This window comes from Vigna unguiculata, chromosome 5 (genome assembly GCF_037176805.1).
Source record: "Vigna unguiculata cultivar grain cowpea cultivar isolate G323 ecotype 2 chromosome 5, ASM3717680v1, whole genome shotgun sequence".
NCBI lineage: Eukaryota > Viridiplantae > Streptophyta > Magnoliopsida > Fabales > Fabaceae > Vigna > Vigna unguiculata.
The window spans coordinates 21091184-21110645 of record NC_140796.1 but is presented as its reverse complement, the minus strand read 5'-3'; the positions used below and the strand labels follow the sequence as shown (position 1 = coordinate 21110645).

At 37.4% G+C, this 19462-nt stretch overlaps 1 protein-coding gene across 1 annotated transcript; it reads left to right on the top strand.

Moving 5' to 3' along the window:
- The first annotated feature begins 7080 nt into the window (after window positions 1-7080).
- Window positions 7081-8303, top strand: LOC146886220 (uncharacterized). Its single transcript, XM_085673347.1, has 2 exons — window positions 7081-7233; window positions 7425-8303. The coding sequence occupies exons 1-2, from the start codon at window positions 7081-7083 to the stop codon at window positions 8301-8303; spliced, it is 1032 nt and encodes a 343-aa protein (XP_085529473.1).
- The last annotated feature ends 11159 nt before the right edge of the window (window positions 8304-19462 follow it).

The window sequence follows — 19462 nt, the reverse complement described above, 5'->3', positions numbered from 1 at the left end:
CATATGTGCTTTTTATTTTCAATTTTTTTAAAAATTCGATCCCCTTTTGGCCTCGATTTTGGTTCATACGAGGCCATATGTGTGCTTTTTACTTCGGTTCTGGTATGAACCGAGGCCTAATATGGTGTTTTTTTTAATGTAGTTTATGTTTTGGTGTTATTCCCATATTTAAACCTGCAAATTTTGTTCAGCACCCAGCATAGACCAGAATAGACCAGAACAAAATATTTTATAAAGCATCCACAATTCAAATTCATTTAAAAGACAATTACAAATCATTTACAATCAAGATACATGTCCTAATCAATAGTATTGTACATTTCAATTATATATTTGGCACATGTTATCCTACCAAACTTTATGGACTTTGCAGGGATTGTGGCAGGACTCTTGAATGTCTACAAAATATTAAATTAAGTTAAGTTAGTATATAAAAAGGAAATATTGCAAAGTATTCGTTTTAATTCAAATATATATTATTGTTTCCCAATTTGTTGTAATACGAGCACGCACAATGGTTGTCATCCATTGCATTATATAGTAACCACACTTATATTAGCCGGTTTGTGTATTACACTACATTATATCAACAACGTTACAATTAATTAAGGAAGAAAATCAAGCAAACAATTATAAAGATATGGATAGAAATATCAAACCTGGAGAGAACACCATACAAGACATTTTGCCTTAGCCGTTGATCTACCTAGCAACATGTTATGTGCAACAATTGAACTATGATATAGAGAATAAGTTAGGATATTTTTATATAACATGTCATATTCATAAGATTGATATTGATGTTCTTACCAATCTATCACTTGTCTAAGATGGTTGGGGGGAGGGCGATGCAAAGAGTAAAACCACACAGCAAGGTTCTCCCTTAGGGAAACCACAAGTAACTGCCAATGACGCCTGATAAGAAAATAAATTCATTGTTATGCATTAAAATGACTGATTATATTCATAAGTTAACAAAAATGACTTACCCAGCAACATAAGGGACAAAATAAATTTCTTTTCCGCGTTGAAAGCATTTGGTCACATATGCTTGGATGTCATCAAACTTGTTGCATTCATGAGTGAGTTGGGGGTCTATAAACCCATATAGATCATTTAGCCCCATAGTTTCAGTGACACCAAACAGATACCTAAACCAAAAATTGATTTGATATAAGCAAATAGATAAATATATAAAATAATTATATATAATGACTAAAAGACTTACATCATCCACAACTGAATAATTGTAATATTGAGTTCCTCTTGTCCCTGTGCAAGCTCCAAGACATCTTGGGAATGCAAGTAAAGTGGGATGTCAAGATCTTTCCCAAAAATGTTAGCATCCCAAGGAACTTGCATCGGCTTACCAGCTATGATTTCTGCAAGTTGGAGCAATGCACCAAGAGGATCGTCCAAAAAGAGAAGAATCTTCTTTGATTGAGGTTTTTCCTATATTGATGCAATTTCGGTTAAAATGGAGTATAATTTAAGTTTGAATATAAGAAACATGTAAACTTAAAAATGTAGTATATTTATGGGTTTAAGAGTCTGTACCGGCGGGTCAGTAACAACCAAATCTCTAGGCCAAGCGAGGAAACATTAGAATGTTTGTGCCATAGTATACACCTCATCTGTTGGCACAGGAACTAAAGCAAACGACATGAGAACCTGCTCTACCGTGACCTTAACCTCATCCTCTGATAACTCCATGCCATGAAGAACTATGGCTGCCTCAAATACTTTTCCACGAGCCACTAGTGTCTTCTTTATACCATCCCAAATATATAGCTGACATGGATGAGTGTCATCCATGTCATCCCCGGGTGGAGCTGAACAACTCCCTTTTCCGCTTCTACCTGTTAGAGTCAACGATTTATTAATGTTATTTAATTACTTTATTAAATATCATTTATTAAATTCATAACTTATAGAAAACAAATTTACCCGTGGGAGGCACAAATGGGTCTAGTTCTGACGGATGATCCACTGGCGAACGAATGTCATAATGTTCAAATTGGCGCATAAGTTCTTTTCTCACCTGCGTCGTGATCATTTCCTTCATTTTTTGTTCATAATCAACACCATGACTGCATGAAGACTGACGAGAGGAGGAACCAAAAAATTGGCGTATGCCGACTCCTGATCCAGCACCACGCACACGTCTAGGGTGCTCAGGTCGTCCAATTGCAGCAGCAAGTTTGTCATGACGACCTTCTGGAATGAATCCTCCTTGGGAGGTCTGCTCAACCAACGAATCCTACAATGTAACAAAAAAATTTATAAGAAAAAATACAATATAAAACATGAACGAGGTATTTAGATAAGAATTGTATCTTACATTTTTCTTAGAGATTTCTCGTGCAGATTCAGAAAAGTAGTTGCCTGATGAGCGTAAACGGGCTAACTTCCACTTTTGATGACGTGATGGTGGTGAAGGAGGCTCAATATCTTCACCCTCAGAAGGTGGGGGCTTAGATTTTTTCTTTTCTGTCATTATCTTCTCTTCAAGTTTTCTATACCTACCACGAGATAATATGTGCGGATTTTTATTTTGAGCACTTATGCTTTGAGCATTTTTTCTCTTTACCTGTAACATATAAAACCCACTTTATGAATTAGTTAAAATTTTGCATAATTATCAATTATGCTATTGGTGATTTCAAATAAACATACCTGTCATCCCTCGGATGTCTAAAGCTCAAGAAACTGACGCCATGTGTCTTCATCAATCCAAGTGTATTTCAACAATGGATTTTCATTCTTTTTATGTCCAAAGACATACCTAGACGTCAACTTGGTCTTAAAACCATGAAATTTCTCAGCCACCGATGACAAACATTTTTGTTTTAGCGTCAGCACATTTGGAATATCAAATGTTAGCTGCAATATAGAAAATGCCATCAATAATATTTATCATATTATCAACAAAATCAAAGTATAACGTTAATAACATTAATATTAGTTACCAATAAATCTTGCCATATCATTTCCCGATCAACTTCAGTGACATGATCAAAAGATGGCGTAAGGATTGATATTCTCTCTCATGCCAACATTCCTAAATAGCTTTTGAAGACATCCCCAGAACGACCACTAGGCTCACCAGTGTCGACGTTAATATCAACATGTGTTTCCTGACCTTTAGCTCTTCTAATTAAGAGCTCTCTCAACCTAGTGGCTCCTCTGGTGGGTCTCCTAGTAGGTGCTTCATCCTCTGATGAAGTATAATGTTCAGCCATGTATCTGTTAAATGAAAACATAAAAAAACATTAATAAGTAACATATAAAATAATATATAAAACATTATTTAACAAAACACCTAAATGTTAACAAAAATATGAAATTCATACATAAAGTTATTGATTGATCATATGTATATTCCTTCATCGTGATCTTCTCGAATTGCATGTACATCATCAACTAGATGGATTTCATCAACATTTATCGTTCTTCTAAATGGGTGGGTGACAGCAATATTAAGATCACTCATATTCTCTTCATTAGGATCAATCTGTTTTTTTCCATGAAGAGCGACAAACCAATGTTCAGACGCAGGATCTTTAACATAGAAAACCTGAGATGCTTGTTGTGCCATGATAAATGGCTCGTCTCGATAACCCACCTTTCAAAAATCCACTAGAGTCATTTCTGATTCATCAATTTTGACACCACTCTTATTGTCAATCCACTTACATTTGAACAGTGGAATAGTAAACATGGTATAATCAACCTCCCATATCTCTTGTATTACACCATAGTATGTCATTGATCCTACTACGGGATTTTGATCTTTAGATGTAGAAAATTGTAGCGATTCAGCTTCAAGACTGACTCCACTATTTTGTACTGTGCTTTTATCATCTAGAGACTTTGTATAGAATGTGCAATTATTGATTTCATAACCTATACAACAGATGACATCAAATTTCAACCCATTTGCTAACCACATCAAAGTCTGAAAGCATTGCGAATCTTTCAAAACCTCAGATTTAAACCAAGGCATAAATGTTCTATTATGCTCCACCAAATGCCATTTCTCTGATTATCTTGGATTGTTCTCTTTCACAATGACTTTGTGTGCAGATAAGTAAGGCATTACCTAATTTGTGTTGTTCAATATGTATAGGTGTGCTTGCATCAACTCTTCGCGATCTTTGGTAACCACACTCACACCTCGGATGTTGTTACTTATAGAACACTTGTTCAACCATTATCTGTGAGAAACTCCTATCGTTTTTGCTTTTGCAATGTAATCTGAATAAAACTTGACACTTTCTTCAGCAATATATCTTTCAATCATTGAAGCTTCTGGAAGATATTGATTTTTCACATACCCTTTCAAAATCTTCACCTAACGTTCAATGGGATACATCCATCTTAAGTATACTGGTCCACAAAACTTGATTTCTCTCACCAGATGAACAAGTAAATGTACCATGATGTCAAAAAATGATGGAGGGAAAAACATCTCTAGCTGACACAAGATGATAACAATTTTGGCTTGAAGTTCATATAACATTAAAGGATCAATGACTTTGCTACAAATTGAAGAGAAGAATGCACACAAACGCGTTATAGTTTGTCTAACATTTTTGGGTAAAATTCCACGAATAGCTACAGGTAACAATTGTTGCATTAAGATGTGGAAATCGTGAGACTTTAGGCCAACAAGCTTCAAGTATTGCATAGACACTAAACTCTGAATATTTGAAAAGTATCCTTGAGGTACCTTGACACTCTTTAAACATAAGCAAAAACTTATCTTCTCTTGTCTGGACATAGTGTAACATGTAGGGGGAAAATAAGTACGCCTACCAACCTCCCTTGGTGCCAAGTCTTCTCGGATCTTCATTTCAACCAAATCCAAACGAGCATTTACTCCATCTTTTGTCTTTCCCTGAATGTTAAGTAGTGTACCAATCAAGCTATCACACACATTCTTCTCTACATGCATGACATCTATGCAATGCCTAACTTCTAACTTCGACCAATATGGAAGGTCAAAGATTATTGATTTTTTCTTCCAAGGGCTCGATGCAGATGACTTCTTGGACGTTTTACCAAATACATGATGTACTTTATTAACTTTTTCATGAATTTGAATGCCAGTTAATTGAGTTGGTGCTTTTTCATTCTCTTGATGTCCATTGAATGCTTTCTTTAACCTTCGATAAGGATGATTAGCTTGTAAAAACCTTCGATGGCGCAGCTACACGGTTTTCCTTCCGTTTTTCAACTGATGAGATGCTGTGTTTTCTTCACATATAGAACATGCTTTATGACCCTTGACACTGTACCCTGACAAATTACCATAAGTTGGAAAGTCATTAATGGTGCAAAATAACATTGCATGCATCATGAAAGTTTCAGAAGCAACAATATCAAATACTTCAACACCATCAACCCATAACAACTTCAAGTCTTCAACTAGAGGATTGAGATATACATCTATGTAATTTCCAGGCTGCTTTGGACCAGATATCATCATAGACAACATCATGTATTTTCTCTTCATGCAGAGTCCAGGAGATAAGTTGTAAATGAATAATATAACGGGTCAACAACTGTGGTTTGTACTTAAATTACCAAATGGATTCATTCCATTGGTAGCTAAGCCAAAACGAATATTTCTACATTCTTCACCGAACTTGGGAAATTCCTGATCAATATTTTTCCATTGCATTGAATCAGCTGGATGACGAAGGAGTTCGTCACATCTTCTCTCAGTTGCATGCCATCTAAGTTTTTTAGCGTCTTTAGGATTTGCAAACAAACGCTTAAGTCTTGGCACGATTGGAAGGTATCACACTAGTTTCAAAGCAAAGCCTTCCTTCTCTATTTGACCATTATCTTCACTGTTTCTTTTCTGCTTGTATCGTGATGACCCACACTTTGGACATTTTTCCAAATCTTCAAATTCTTTTTTGTATAATATGCAATCATTAGGACATGCATGTATCCTTTTATACTCTATACCCATCGGACAAAGAATTTTCTTGGCGTCATAGTTTCGAGTGGGTAGAGTATTTCCTTCGTGAAGCATTTCATTCAAGAGCACAAGCAATTCTGTGAAGCTTTTATCTGTCCAACCATTGGTTGCTTTCAAATTCATAAGTCTTAAAACTGCTAATAATCGCGTGAACTTAGTTGAACCAACATACAATGAAGTTTTTGCATCAGCAGACATCGTCTCATACACATGCGCTTGGGCAAAAGCTTATGCGCCAACATCCCGTATCATGTCGTCCATATTGTCTTCTTCTACTCACTCTTCACATCGCTCTTCCCGTCGCTCTTCCCGTCGCTCTTTCATGGAGGAATCGGCAAAATATTCTGCTCGAGAAACAGTTGGAATGCGTATTAATTCACCGTGCCATGTCCATATTGTATAACTTCTAAGGAAATCATCACAAATGAGATGTTCCCTAACTTGAGTTGCATTCAATTTTCTTCCATTCAAACTGTTGAACAAGGACATCTGAACTTCACCTCATCATCATTTATAAATTCTTCTACTTCATTCTGATACTCAACGCTGATACATGGTAAATTAATCCAATCTCGATCCATACTGAAATTGCGTGAACAATTTCAGTAATCTTTGAATCAATGCTCACGTCGTAATCAAGGAGTGACCCTATCCCATTTAAGAAGATTCACTTTCTTTATTTTATTGGTACATATTACTTTAAAAATACATATCTTAAATTTCACGAAATTTTGCCAGCATTTCGCATTGGCCTTCAGGATACACGAAATGAAAGTGATTATAAACCACAATCAAATATGCACCCGAAGATCAATACAAAACACAATTGACAAATATTCATGAATTTTAAGAAGGGTATTAAGGTCATAAGATCTGACAATGGTCCAGAATTTGAGTATATTGATCTCTATAACAAATATGGCATTATTCATCAAAAGAGTTGTGTGGGAACTCCACAACAAAACTCTGTCGTCGAAAGAAAACATCAGCATGTTTTAAATATTACTAGAAGTTTACTTTTTCAATCCAATTTACCTAAATGCTACTGGTCTTATGTTGTTAACCATGTTGTTCACCTAATAAATAGAATGCCTTATACTGTTTTAAAGGATAAATCTCCTTATGAAATTCTTTACCAGAAACCTCCTACCTATCTTGATTTAAAAACCTTTGGTTGTTTAAGTTTTGCCTCTACTTCTGATGTTAACAGGAGTAAACGTGATCCTAGGGCAAGGAAGTCTGTTTTTATTGGGTTCAAAAATGGAATAAAAGGGTATATCCTTCTTGATTAAAAAACCAGAGAGATTTTTATAAGTAGAAATGTTCTGTTCTATGAAACTATCTTTCCTTGCAACTCTATGGATAATGACACTACTGAGAAGACTATACCTCAAGATCTAAATTTTTTGAATGATTCTCGAATTAATACAAGGAAGGCCATGTCTATCTTAACAATCCTGCAGAAGAAAATCAAGATGATGATGAAAGCATTACTGATGTTGTTGAAGACAAGATTATTAATGATTCTAATCAGGGACAAACTGAACCTGCACAGATTGAGAACCAATCTGCTCATGGTCAGGGCAATCAAAATACCAGCATAACCTATCAACATAATGAGGCAGAAGAAGACATTCAGAATCTGAGAAGATCCACAAGGAACAAAAAGCTTCCTCAATACCTAAAAGATTACCGGGTTAATGGTTCCTTTATTATTAATAATTCTTGCCAATCTAAACATACCAGTCAACTTAAAAACAGCTATAAAATTGCTTATCCTATTAATTTTGTTGTATCTTATGATGATTTGTCTAAGGAACATCTCAACTACACTCTTGTTATCACTGCCAATCATGAACTGCAGTCTTATACAGAAGCCAATAAAATTATTAAATGGATGGATGCCATGAATAGAGAAATACAAGCTTTGGAGAACAAAAAGACTTGGTATCTCACTGATCTTCCTGATGGAAAAAGGCCTATAGGGTGCAAATGGGTTTTCAAGACCAAATATAATGCAGATGGAACTATAGAAAGGAACAAGGCTAGATTGGTTGCAAAAGGATATTCTCAACTTGAAGGAGTGGACTACTTTGACACTTTCTCTCTTGTGGCTAAGCTCACGACTATGAGGATCATTCTAGCACTTCCTACTGCAAGGGACTGGTACTTATATCAACTTGATGTTGATAATGCCTTCTTGCATGGTGACCTAAATGAGGGGGTCTACATGACACCTCCACCAGGACTAAAACTTACCAAACAAGGTCAAGTTTGTTGCCTAACCAAGTCCTTGTATGGCCTCAAGTAAGCTAGTCGACAATGGTTTGCTAAGTTGTCTTCTTTTCTCTTAAATCTTGGTTTTGTTCAATCTAATTCTGATTATTCCCTTTTTACATATAAAACCACTAGTACTTTCACTGCTCTACTTGTGTATGTAAATGACACTATTCTAGTAGGGGACTCTATGGAAATCATCAATAAAACCAAGAGTATGTTGCATCAGACTTTCAAAATCAAGGATTTGGGCAAACTAAAATACTTTCTGGGTTTTGAAATCTCAAGAACTAAAAAAGGGATCCATATGTGCCAAAGGAAGTATACCTTGGACATATTAAATGAAACAGGAATGATCAACATCAAACCTTGCCAAACTCCCCTCATGAGTGGCATAAAACCTCTCTTTGACACCAACAATCCCCCAAGCAATGTTGAGTCCTACAGACGGCTGATAGGGAAACTTCTTTACCTCACCAATTCTAGACCTGATATCAACTACTCAGTGTATCTCCTTAGTCAATTTGTTCAGACACCCACTACTTATCATCACCAAGTTGCTCAACATATCCTAAGATACATTAAAGCTGTTCCTGGTCGTGGACTATTTTTTCCTAAAGAGAATGACCTACAAATTAAGGGTTTCGGTGACTCCGACTGGGCCACTTGCCCTGAAACCAGGTGTAGCATCACTGGTTACTGTGTTTTCTTAGGAAATTCGCTCATATCTCGGAAGTCAAAGAAACAGAACATTGTTTCCAGATCATCCTCTAAAGCCGAGTATATGGCCCTAGCCACCACTTCCTGTGAAATCCAATGGATCAGTTATATCCTTCGTGATCTTTGCACTCAGCTTCATCCACCACCAGTTCTCTACTGTGATAACCAGTTAGCTCGACATATCGCTCAAAACACTTAATTCCACGAGCGAATGAAACTTATCGACATCGACTGTCATGTGGTTCGTGAACGGCTTCAGAATAAACTCTTCCGTCTTCTTCCCATCTGCTCTGAAGACCAGCTCGCCGACGTCTTCACGAAAGCTCTCCACCGCACCAACTTTAAGCTCAACGTTCATAAGCTTAGAATGTTGAGCATTCACCATCCAGCTTGAGGGGAGGACATTGAAACCCTAACCCCTTAGGGTTTCTCCCTTTTCCCTTAGTTTGATTACTAGTTAAATTAGTAATCTAGGGTTAGTTGTTCCTCCTTTTCCCTTTTCTAAAAACCCCTCTCGATTTTCCCCCTTTATTGTAATTTTTTCAACAATACAGAAATATAATAAAGTTTTCGTTTTTCTCACCTTGCCTTACGTCTTCTCTCCCAGCGCTACACGATGTTTTGCTTCTGTCCTAGAGTTTCTCTCCTCCTGTGACAACCCTTTCTCCTTCTCTTTTTCGCCTTTCTCATTTGCAGCCATGAAACTCTTTTCCTCTTGCGAAGCTATGAGAAGAAGAGTGTGTTTGGTACTTCAATAAAGGCCATTCTCATTGCTTTCTTACTTTTTGCTTTTGTTTTCATCCTTCCCACTTCAACTATGGGTCGAGAATTAAAGGGTAATAAAACTCTCTAACTTCTCTACACTTCCTCAATTCTCATAATAATATTATTTTTCGTCAACACATATTTCCATCTATATATATTATAGGTTTATGATGTGAGAGATGAGCACTTTTGTTAATGATCTATATACGCTCTTTGTTATGGGTGTGGATAGGCCCAACCACGTGGCCAATGATCCGAAAGATGAGGTAACAAAATTGAGATGCATCAAGAGACAGAAATGCAAAACGTGGAAGCTGAGGGAATCTGACGAAGAAAAGGGCATAAAATGATTGGTGCATGACAGGAGGGGTGTGGGAAAATTTTGTCTGTTCCTTTTTTTCGTACTCTCTGGCCAACGTCTCCGACTTTTGGAATTTTCTTAATTGTATCTTTTGCTTTAATGTTTGTATTTTGGAAGATTAATATCAGAGAGGATTACTTTCTATTGGTTTTTGGCATTTTCTTTTAACAGGACCATAACATTTGGTGCTTTCATTGACCTCCCGATGGTTGAAAACACTCGCTTGAAGAATCTAAGTGATGATGTGTGAGCCCTCCAGGAAACGCTATGTTCTGGGCGTCTTGACCAGCTAGAACAAAAGCTTAATGCTATGATGCTAGCTAACGACCCTTCGCGTCTGGATCGTTTAAAGTCCACGATGGATTCGGTTACCAAGTACCTTGACAAGCTTACCTAAAATCTTGATAAGCTGGTGCGTTCGAACATATGTATCGTTGGTTCTGTGGCAAACTTTGTCGGTCCACCTCTCTGCTCTATGAAACTCGATTTTCCGCGTTTTGATGGTTCAGAGCCTTTGAACTAGTTGTTTCGAGCAGAAAAATTCTTTGCCCTCTATCAAACTCCAGAGTCTCAACGATTATCTATTGTCGCGATCCATATGGAAGGAGAGGCAGGGCCCTGGTTTCAGATCTTACAGCACAACAACCTTCTCCTTTCGTGGCAAGCTTTAGCCAATGCGATGGAGAAGCACTTTAGGCCTTCTCCATTTGATTCCCCACGATCCACCCTATTCAAGCTTCATCAAGTGGATTCTATTTCCCACTATTATACAACATTTGCGTCCTTATCCACTTGTGTGGAAGGTCTCATCGATGAAGCTTTGTTGGATTGCTTTATTAGTGGACTCAAGCCTGAAGTTAAACGAGAGGTGTTAGTCCAGTCCCCTCCTACCTTGTTGCATGCAGTGGCATTAGCAAAACTGTATGATGCCAAACTCATCTCCTTTTTGAACCACCCTAAGCCTCGTTATTCCCCCTCCCTTAGCCCAAATCACCAAACCCATCGTTACCCCACCTCCATTAGCCCAAACCACCAACCCATTATCAACCCTTCCTCTCTAACCGGTTTGCTTCCAGCCCCTTCCTGTGCCACCAAAGTCACCCTCCATCAAAACCATTACCCCAGTAGAGATGCAAGTACGTCGCGAACACGGCCTTCGCTACACTTGTGATGCTAAATTCACCCCTAACCATCGTTGCCCAAATTGACAATACCTGTTTCTTTGCCATGATGATGAGCCACCCCCTGATTCCAAGGCCTCTCTTATGGATGAGAGCAGGTTACCTATGCAAGAAGAAGCCCTAGCTGAATACCATCACCTCTCCCATGATGCTTTGCACGGTGCAAATGGGCTTACAACCCTTCGATTCCAAGGGTCAATTCGGGGTCATGTCGTCAAGGTCCTTTTGGATAGAGGCTCGTCCGATAATTTTATTCAACCCCGGCTTGTTATGTGTTTGGAGCTTCCGATCAAATGTGCACCAGAGTTTAAGGTCCTAGTTGGTAACGACCACTACTTGACGTGTGAGGGTTGTGTCCGCGACATTCCTCTTACCATCCAAGGTCATACTATTCACCTCTCGGCGTACCTGTTACCTGTTTCTGGTGTAGAAATCATCGTATGAGCATCTTGGTTGACAACATTGGGGCCACACGTTGCGGATTATAACCAATTGACGATTAAATTTTATGATGGTCCTTCTTTTGTGACCCTCAAGGGTGATCCGAAGGTTCGTCCTTCTGCCCTGCAAGTCCAATTTCATCATTTGCGTCGATTACAACATACAAATGCTATTTCAGAAGTTTTCACCCTGCATTCCCAACCACCGCCTGCATCGTTAGAGGATCCTTTTGTCCTATTTTGTCCTCGTCTTCTTATGGACTTATTGGGTGTTCTTCATAAATTTGCTTTTGTTTTTCGCAAACCTCAAGGGTTACCACCGGTTCGGAGTCATGATCACGCCATCCCTCTCCTACCAGGTACAGCTCCGGTTAAGGTCCATCCTTATCGGTATCCCTTCAGTTACAAAACAGAGATTGAAAAAACTGTTCAGGAGCTCTTGCACGATGGCTTAATCCAACCCAACACTAGTCCATTCTCATCACCTATCATTTTGGTGAAGAAGAAAGATGGTTCATGGCGATTTTGCACTGATTACATGGTTCTCAATTTTTCTCTAAACTGGATCTTCGTTCAGGATACCACCAATTGTTGGTGAAGCCCGTTGATCGCTATAAGACAACCTTTCGCACCCACCAAGGCCATTACGAATGGTTGGTTATGCCGTTTGGCTTGACCAATGCACCGACTTCCTTTTAAGCCGATGAATCACATTTTTCTAACTATTCTACGCCAATTCGTGTTAGTTTTCTTTGATGACATTTTGATTTATAGTGCTTCTTGGCGTGACCATTTGTTGCATTTGGAGAAAGTGTTGTCTATATTGCAGGAACATCAATTACACGTTAAATTGCATAAATGTGCTTTCGGAACAAAGCAAATCGCGTACTTGGGTCACATGATTTCTTCTATAGGTGTTTCTATGGATTCAGATAAAGTCGTTGTCGTGCTTCAGTGGCTTGTTCCTTCTAATATCAAGCAACTTCGTGGATTTTTGGGCCTCACCGGTTACTATCGTCGGTTCGTGAAAGGATATGTCGCCTTGGCCTCTCCGTTGCATGACCTTTTAAAAAAAAATGCTTTTGAGTGGTCTGAACAGGCTCAATCAGCCTTCCAAGATTTAAAAGCAGCTCTCACTAAGGCTCCAGTTCTTGTTCTGCCCAATTTTTCTATACCGTTCGAGTTGGAAACAGATGCTTCTGGAACCGTTATCGGAGCTATTTTGGGACAACAGGGTCATCCCATTGCCTTCTTCTCTAAGAAATTGTCACCTCGGTTACAAGCTAAGTCTGGTTATGTACGAGAAATGTTAGCCATTACGGAGGCGGTGGCTAAATTTTGCCATTATTTGCTCGAACATCGTTTTGTTATTAAAACAGACCATAAAAGCTTGTGCTCTCTCATGGACCAGGTTCTGCAAACGCCCGAACAACAGCAATGGATGCATAAACTCATGGGTTATGACTTTGTCATTGAATACAAACCTGGCCCACAAAATTCTGGTGTTGATGCCTTATCCAGATTGGACTATTTTGCTTTATCAGTTCAACATTGTGACTTCCTCAATACTTTGAGGGCTGAATTGCTTCAGGACCCCGAATATAGTTCCATTCTCCTTGCTTTGTGAAATGGCGAGTCAAATCCCTTTTATCGAGAATATCATGGCCTTTTGTATTGGAAAGATCGTTTGGTGGTTCCTACTAACTCTCCTCTAATTGCAACAATTATGAAGGAGTTTCATGATTCTCCCGTGGGTGGTCATGTCGGGTACCTCAGCACTTATCAACGATTGATTATGCAATTTTTTTGGCATAGAATGCAACATCACATTAAAAATTATGTGCGACATTGTCAAGTTGTCAACAGGCCAAGATTTCTCATTCCCTACCTGCTGGACCTTTGCATCCCTTGCCCATTCCGCAAAACATTTGGGAAGATGTTGCTATGGATTTCATCACCGGACTTCCTCCGGTGCACGGTTACACAGTTTTTCTTGTGTTCATTGACAGATTATCAAAATATGCTCATCTCATTCCTTTAAAAACTCATTTTACGAGTGCATCAGTCGTAGGGCAGTTCATCTAACATGTTAAATTACATGGGACACCTAAGACCATTGTGTCTGATTATGACAAAAAATTTATGAGTCATTTTTTGCAACAATTATTCAAAAGTCAGGGCACCACTTTAGCCATGAGTACAGCGTACCATCCGCAGACGGATGGCCAATAGGAAGCTCTCAATCGCTGTATTGAGATGTACCTTCGCTGTTTCATTTTCGAGCGACCTCGTAATTGGCTCCAATTTGTTCCATGGGCTGAGTATTGGTATAACACATCTTACCAAACTGTTGCAGGGTTCTCTCCTTTTCAGGTTGTTTACGGGCGGCTTCCTCTAGTGCTATTTAGAGACCCTATCGCCACTATTCCAGCTGATGTGGAACAGCTCCTTCAACAACGTGATGTCGTATTATCAACCTTTAAGATCAATCTTGCCCGAGCACAAAATCGTATGAAACAGATTGTTGATCGCAAGCGTGCCAATGTTGAATTTCAGTTGGGTGACATGGTCTATGTCAAGCTTCAACCATATCGACAAGTTACGTTGCGCGAACACCATCACCAGAAACTTGGGCTTTGCTATTTTGGACCTTTTCCTGTCATTGAACGGATTGGGACTGTTATGTACCACCTCCTATTGCCTCCTTCTGCTCGCATTCATTCTGTTTTTCATGTGTCAATTCTGAAGAAATGCATCGGTACTGGTCACCAACAGTATTATCCCCTTCCGTTAGCAGCCATAGTTAATGCTTTTGTACCTGTTCCAATGGCTATTTTAGATTCCCGGCGTATCCAACAACAAGGAAGCTGGGTTGATCAAGTCCATGTCCAATGGTCCCATCTAGATGCGTCTGACAGCACTTGGGAATCTGTCGCCCAACTAAAATTTCAATTTCCTCAGTTTGACCTTGAGGAACCTTGAGGACAAGGTCAATTTTAATGAAGGGGCATTGTTATGGGTGTGGATGGGCCCAGCCACGTGGCCAATGATCCGAAAGATGAGGTAACAGAATTGAGGCGCAACAAGAGAGAGAAATGCAAAACATGGAAGCTGAGCGAATCTGAGGAAGAAAAGGGCATAAAATGATTGGTGCATGATAGGAGGGGTGTGGGAAAATTTTGTCTGTTCTTTTCTTTCGTACTCTCTGGCCAACGTCTCCGACTTTGGAATTTTCTTAATTGTATTTTTTGCTTCGGTGTTTGTATTTCGGAAGGTTAATAACAGAGAGGATTACTTTCTATTGGTTTTTGGCATTTCCTTTTAACAGGACCATAACACTCTTATGCAGAAGGGTCATTTAAGACAGAAAACCCTAATCGTCCTGTTATTCGATGTCGTGCCAAAGAAGGTTATAGATTTTGCAGTCCAAAACTGACACTAAAAATGTCGAAATAGCCTATTTTTTAAATAATGTCAAAATAACATAATAATTGGTTGAGGAGAAAAATATATTAAGTGGCATATGTTTTTATCCATATAAATCCAAAATGCATAGCATATAGTTAATCCCAATACAAATTGATGAAGCAAAACAACTTTAACACGAGTTTCAAGATATAAATAATGTGACATAAGCTTCAAAACACGCCTTTTTGGTCAAACATAAGAAATGAACATTCCTAAGTATATAGAATAAGCGTATAAATATTTATGAAATAAGATTTTGACTTAGATTATGCCTCTATCTTCTAAGGAAGTGTTTCTTGAAGGTTTAGTTTTGATTGATGTCTCAACTTTATTTAGACTTAAATCGCATAAATGTGAGTTCTTTTCTTATGGACCTAGAAAACACTTGTTTTTCAATCTAATAAGGGTGTCTTATGTTTAAGAATCAACAAAGAAAAATAATTTGTTGTAAAAGTCCTTATTTCGTTAACTAATGAATTCAATCTTCTTTTTACTTGTACTTCAATGAAAATTTCATTCATAATAGAATTCATATTTTTATTTCCTTTTGTTTTTCCAGTAACAATGGATGAAGTCTAAGGTAAAAGTGGTAAAATATAAAAATACAACGCGTGGTGATATGAGAATTACACAAAGGGCAGTAAAATGAAAAGAACACCAAAGTAAATTGCAAGAAAGAAATTACCACGAAAAATAAAGAAACTTGTAACATAAATCAATGAAAGCGGTGACCCCAATTGCAACAACCAACACTAGGTTAGCCATTTGTCTTGTATGTATTGTTCCACAATTTGTAACCCTTATAAACTGCAAAATAAACCTTTTTTATATTTTGTAACCTTCTCTCGACAGTTGCAAGATTTTGAATTTGAAATTTTAACAAGTTACATGCCTAATAAACCTATAATTGTCCTTAAAACTACCTTTTAACGATTTTGGAGTTCACACATCTTAAGCGTTTAACACCCATTAAGTTTACATAGTGGTGCCTTTGCTTCGATAAGCCTTTTCTCGATCGATTACCAGTGCCTTTGCTTTGACCCTTTGCAATTTTGCTTTAGTTCCAGAACCAAGGCATATTGGGGAGAGGTAAAAATAAGACAAATTTTGACCTCGGGTCCCAACCAATTCTACCTTGATTCCACAGATAACCAAAGTCATATAGTCTAGAATTAAATAACTACTTTTGGAATACACTTGGCTTTTGGCTTCGGTTTAGGTATAACAGAAGCCATATGTCCCAACTTTTGGCCTCAATTCACACCACAACCGAGTCCTATGTGTGTTTCTGCTTCAGTTGGTGTAGTAACTGGGACCATATGCACTTTTTTTTTAAATAATTTTATGTTTTAGGTTATTCCCAAATTTTTTAACTTGTATATTTTTAGCAAACTAGACCAGAACAGAAACAAGACAATACATTTTATGAAACCTAACATCATCCAATGTCTAAATACATCAAAAAGTCTTTAGTTAAAACAAGTGAATATCCTAGTTATAATACTATTATACATTTGAATTATTAATTTGCCACAAGCTATCCTACCAAACTTTATGAACCTCGTGGGTATTGGTGTAGTACTCTTGAATGTCTGCAAAATAAGGCATTAACTTCAATTATTATATAGAAAGACAATGTTGTAAAGTATTTAATTCAATTAAAATATATATTATTGATTCCTAACTAGTTGTAATACGAGCACGCATAATGGTTGTCATCCATTGCATTACATAGTAACCTCACTCATAAGAGTCAGTTTGTTTATTACAATACAATATATGAACACCATTATAAATAATTAAGGAAGAAAACCCAATCAAACAACTATAAATATATGGATAAAAATACCAAACGTGGACAACAATGCAAGATCTTTTTCCTTAACCTTTGATCTCCTTAACAACATGTTGTGTCCAACAATTGAACTATGATAAAGGGAATGTGTTAGGATACTTTTATATAACAAAGAATATTCATAAGATTGACATTGAGGTTCTTACCAATCTATTACTTGTCTAAGATGGTTGGGGGAGGGTGGTGCAAGGTGCAAAACCACACAAGAAGGTTCTCCCTCAATGAAACCATAAGTAGTTGTCAATGACGTCTGAGAAGAAAATAAGTTCATTGCTATGCATTAAAATGATAGATTATATTCACAAGTTAAAAAAGATGACTTACCCAACATTATAAGGTACAAAATAAATTTCTTTTCTCCGTTGAAAGTATTTGGTTACATGGGTGTCATCAAACTTGTTGCCTTCATGAGTGAGTTGGAGGTCAATAAACCCATATACATCATTCAGCCCCGTATTTTCAATGACACCACACATATACCTAAACACAAAATTGATTTGATACAAGTGAATAGATAAATAAATCAAATAACGGTAATAAATGAAAGGCTTACAAAATCCATAACTAAATAATAGTAATATTTAGTTCCTCTTGTCCCGATGCAAACTCCAAGAAATCTTGTTTATGCAAGTAAAGTGGGATCTCAAGGTTTCTCCCAAAAATATTAGAATCACAGGGAACCTACATCAACTTATTAATGATGATTTCAACAAGTTGGTGTAATGCACCAAGAGGATCGTTCAAAGAGAGAGAAATCTTCTTTGTTTAAGGATTTTTTTACTGGGGATGATAATTAGAATCAACCAAATCTCTAGGCCAGGCGAGGAAACATTGGAATGTCTGTTAAAACAAATGGCATGGGAACCTCCTCCACCGTGAAGATAACCTCATCCTCCGTTAACTCCATACCATGAAGAATTGTGGCTTCCTGAAATGCTTTTCCACGAGCCATAGTGTCTTTATTGTACCATCCCAAATATATAGCTAACATGGATGAGTGTCATCCATGTCATCCCCTCGTATGGTTGGAACATAAGAACTCCCCTTTCCGCTTGTACCTGGCAGAGTCAATGTTTTATTAATGTTATTTAATTCGTAACTTACAAAAAAAAAAAAGATTGTTAATTTTACCCATGGGAGGCACAAATTATTCTGGTGGAGGAGATTAATGCGGACGGAGGATATAACTCTCAAATTGTTATTGGAACTAGGCCATAACGTTTTCAGTCACCTTTTTAGTGAATTCTTGTTAGTCTTTCTTCATGAAGATTGATGAGAGGAGACACCAATTTTGGCACAAGAAATCTTGAAGCAAAGAATTGATAAAGCCTAGTGCATCAGTATCACATATGTTTGATGTAGATTGATGAAGATCCACTTGAAGATTATGTTTTTAGTCTGTTAAATCTAGGAATAATATATTAATTGTAATTATTAGATGTTATATCATATTGATGTAGGCTACATGACATAGGTTATATGTCTTGTTAGTCTTAGTGTGTCTCTTTTAATTTCTTAAAATGGGTTTCAACTGGTTAAAAGTCCTGTAGTTTATAGTTTCTGGTATGAATGTTTTTAATTAGTTTAATTATTTTTCAATCGACTGATTTCACTTAAGTCGAGTGAAATCAACTAACTGTACGAAAAATTAAAACGACTTATTTCATTTAAACCAGAGTATATATGTTGTGTTTTTTAGAGTAGAGGTGTAATTCTGAGTTTTAGAGCATGAAAACTTGTCATTCTTCTCCAGAAAACTCTCTCTCTACAATACACATCTGCAGCGTGCTGATTGAAAATCTTGGTTGATCTTAGCGGCATTTTGGCTTATGAGTAGCTTGAAGAACACATGTATGGTTGGCTAGGGAGAGCCATCATTAGGTTTGGATGTTCTTGTGCCTCTGGTTGTTTTGCCTTGTGATTTCAAGTCTGTAAGTGTGATTCTTGCACGGTGTGTAAGACCCGTGGAAATTAATTAATTAAATAATTAATTAATTAATTAATAAATGCGGGTGGAGGGAACTTTGATGTCATTAAATGTTAAATGGTATGAAGTGGAAAAGTACTAGCTCAAGTGGTTGAGAATACTTGGTTTGTGTGAAAGGACTTGGGTTTGAGTCCTATGTATGTCTTTTATGTGTTGTTTGGATTATTCTTATTATTTTGATAATATATTTGTGACTAGTGAGTGATATTATAATCATAGGATTATAATAGTTATCACTAAATCTAAATTGGTACAATGGTTGTGCTTTGGCCTTACGAGTGGAGGGTCACGGGTTTAAACCTTGATGGACATAAAGTAGGCTTTATTTTTGCTAATTCTAGCTTGGAGTGGAGGTGAAAGGGCAAAGGTAAAACTAGAATGAGGAGCAGCCAAAAGGCTGGAAAAACAGTATTAAA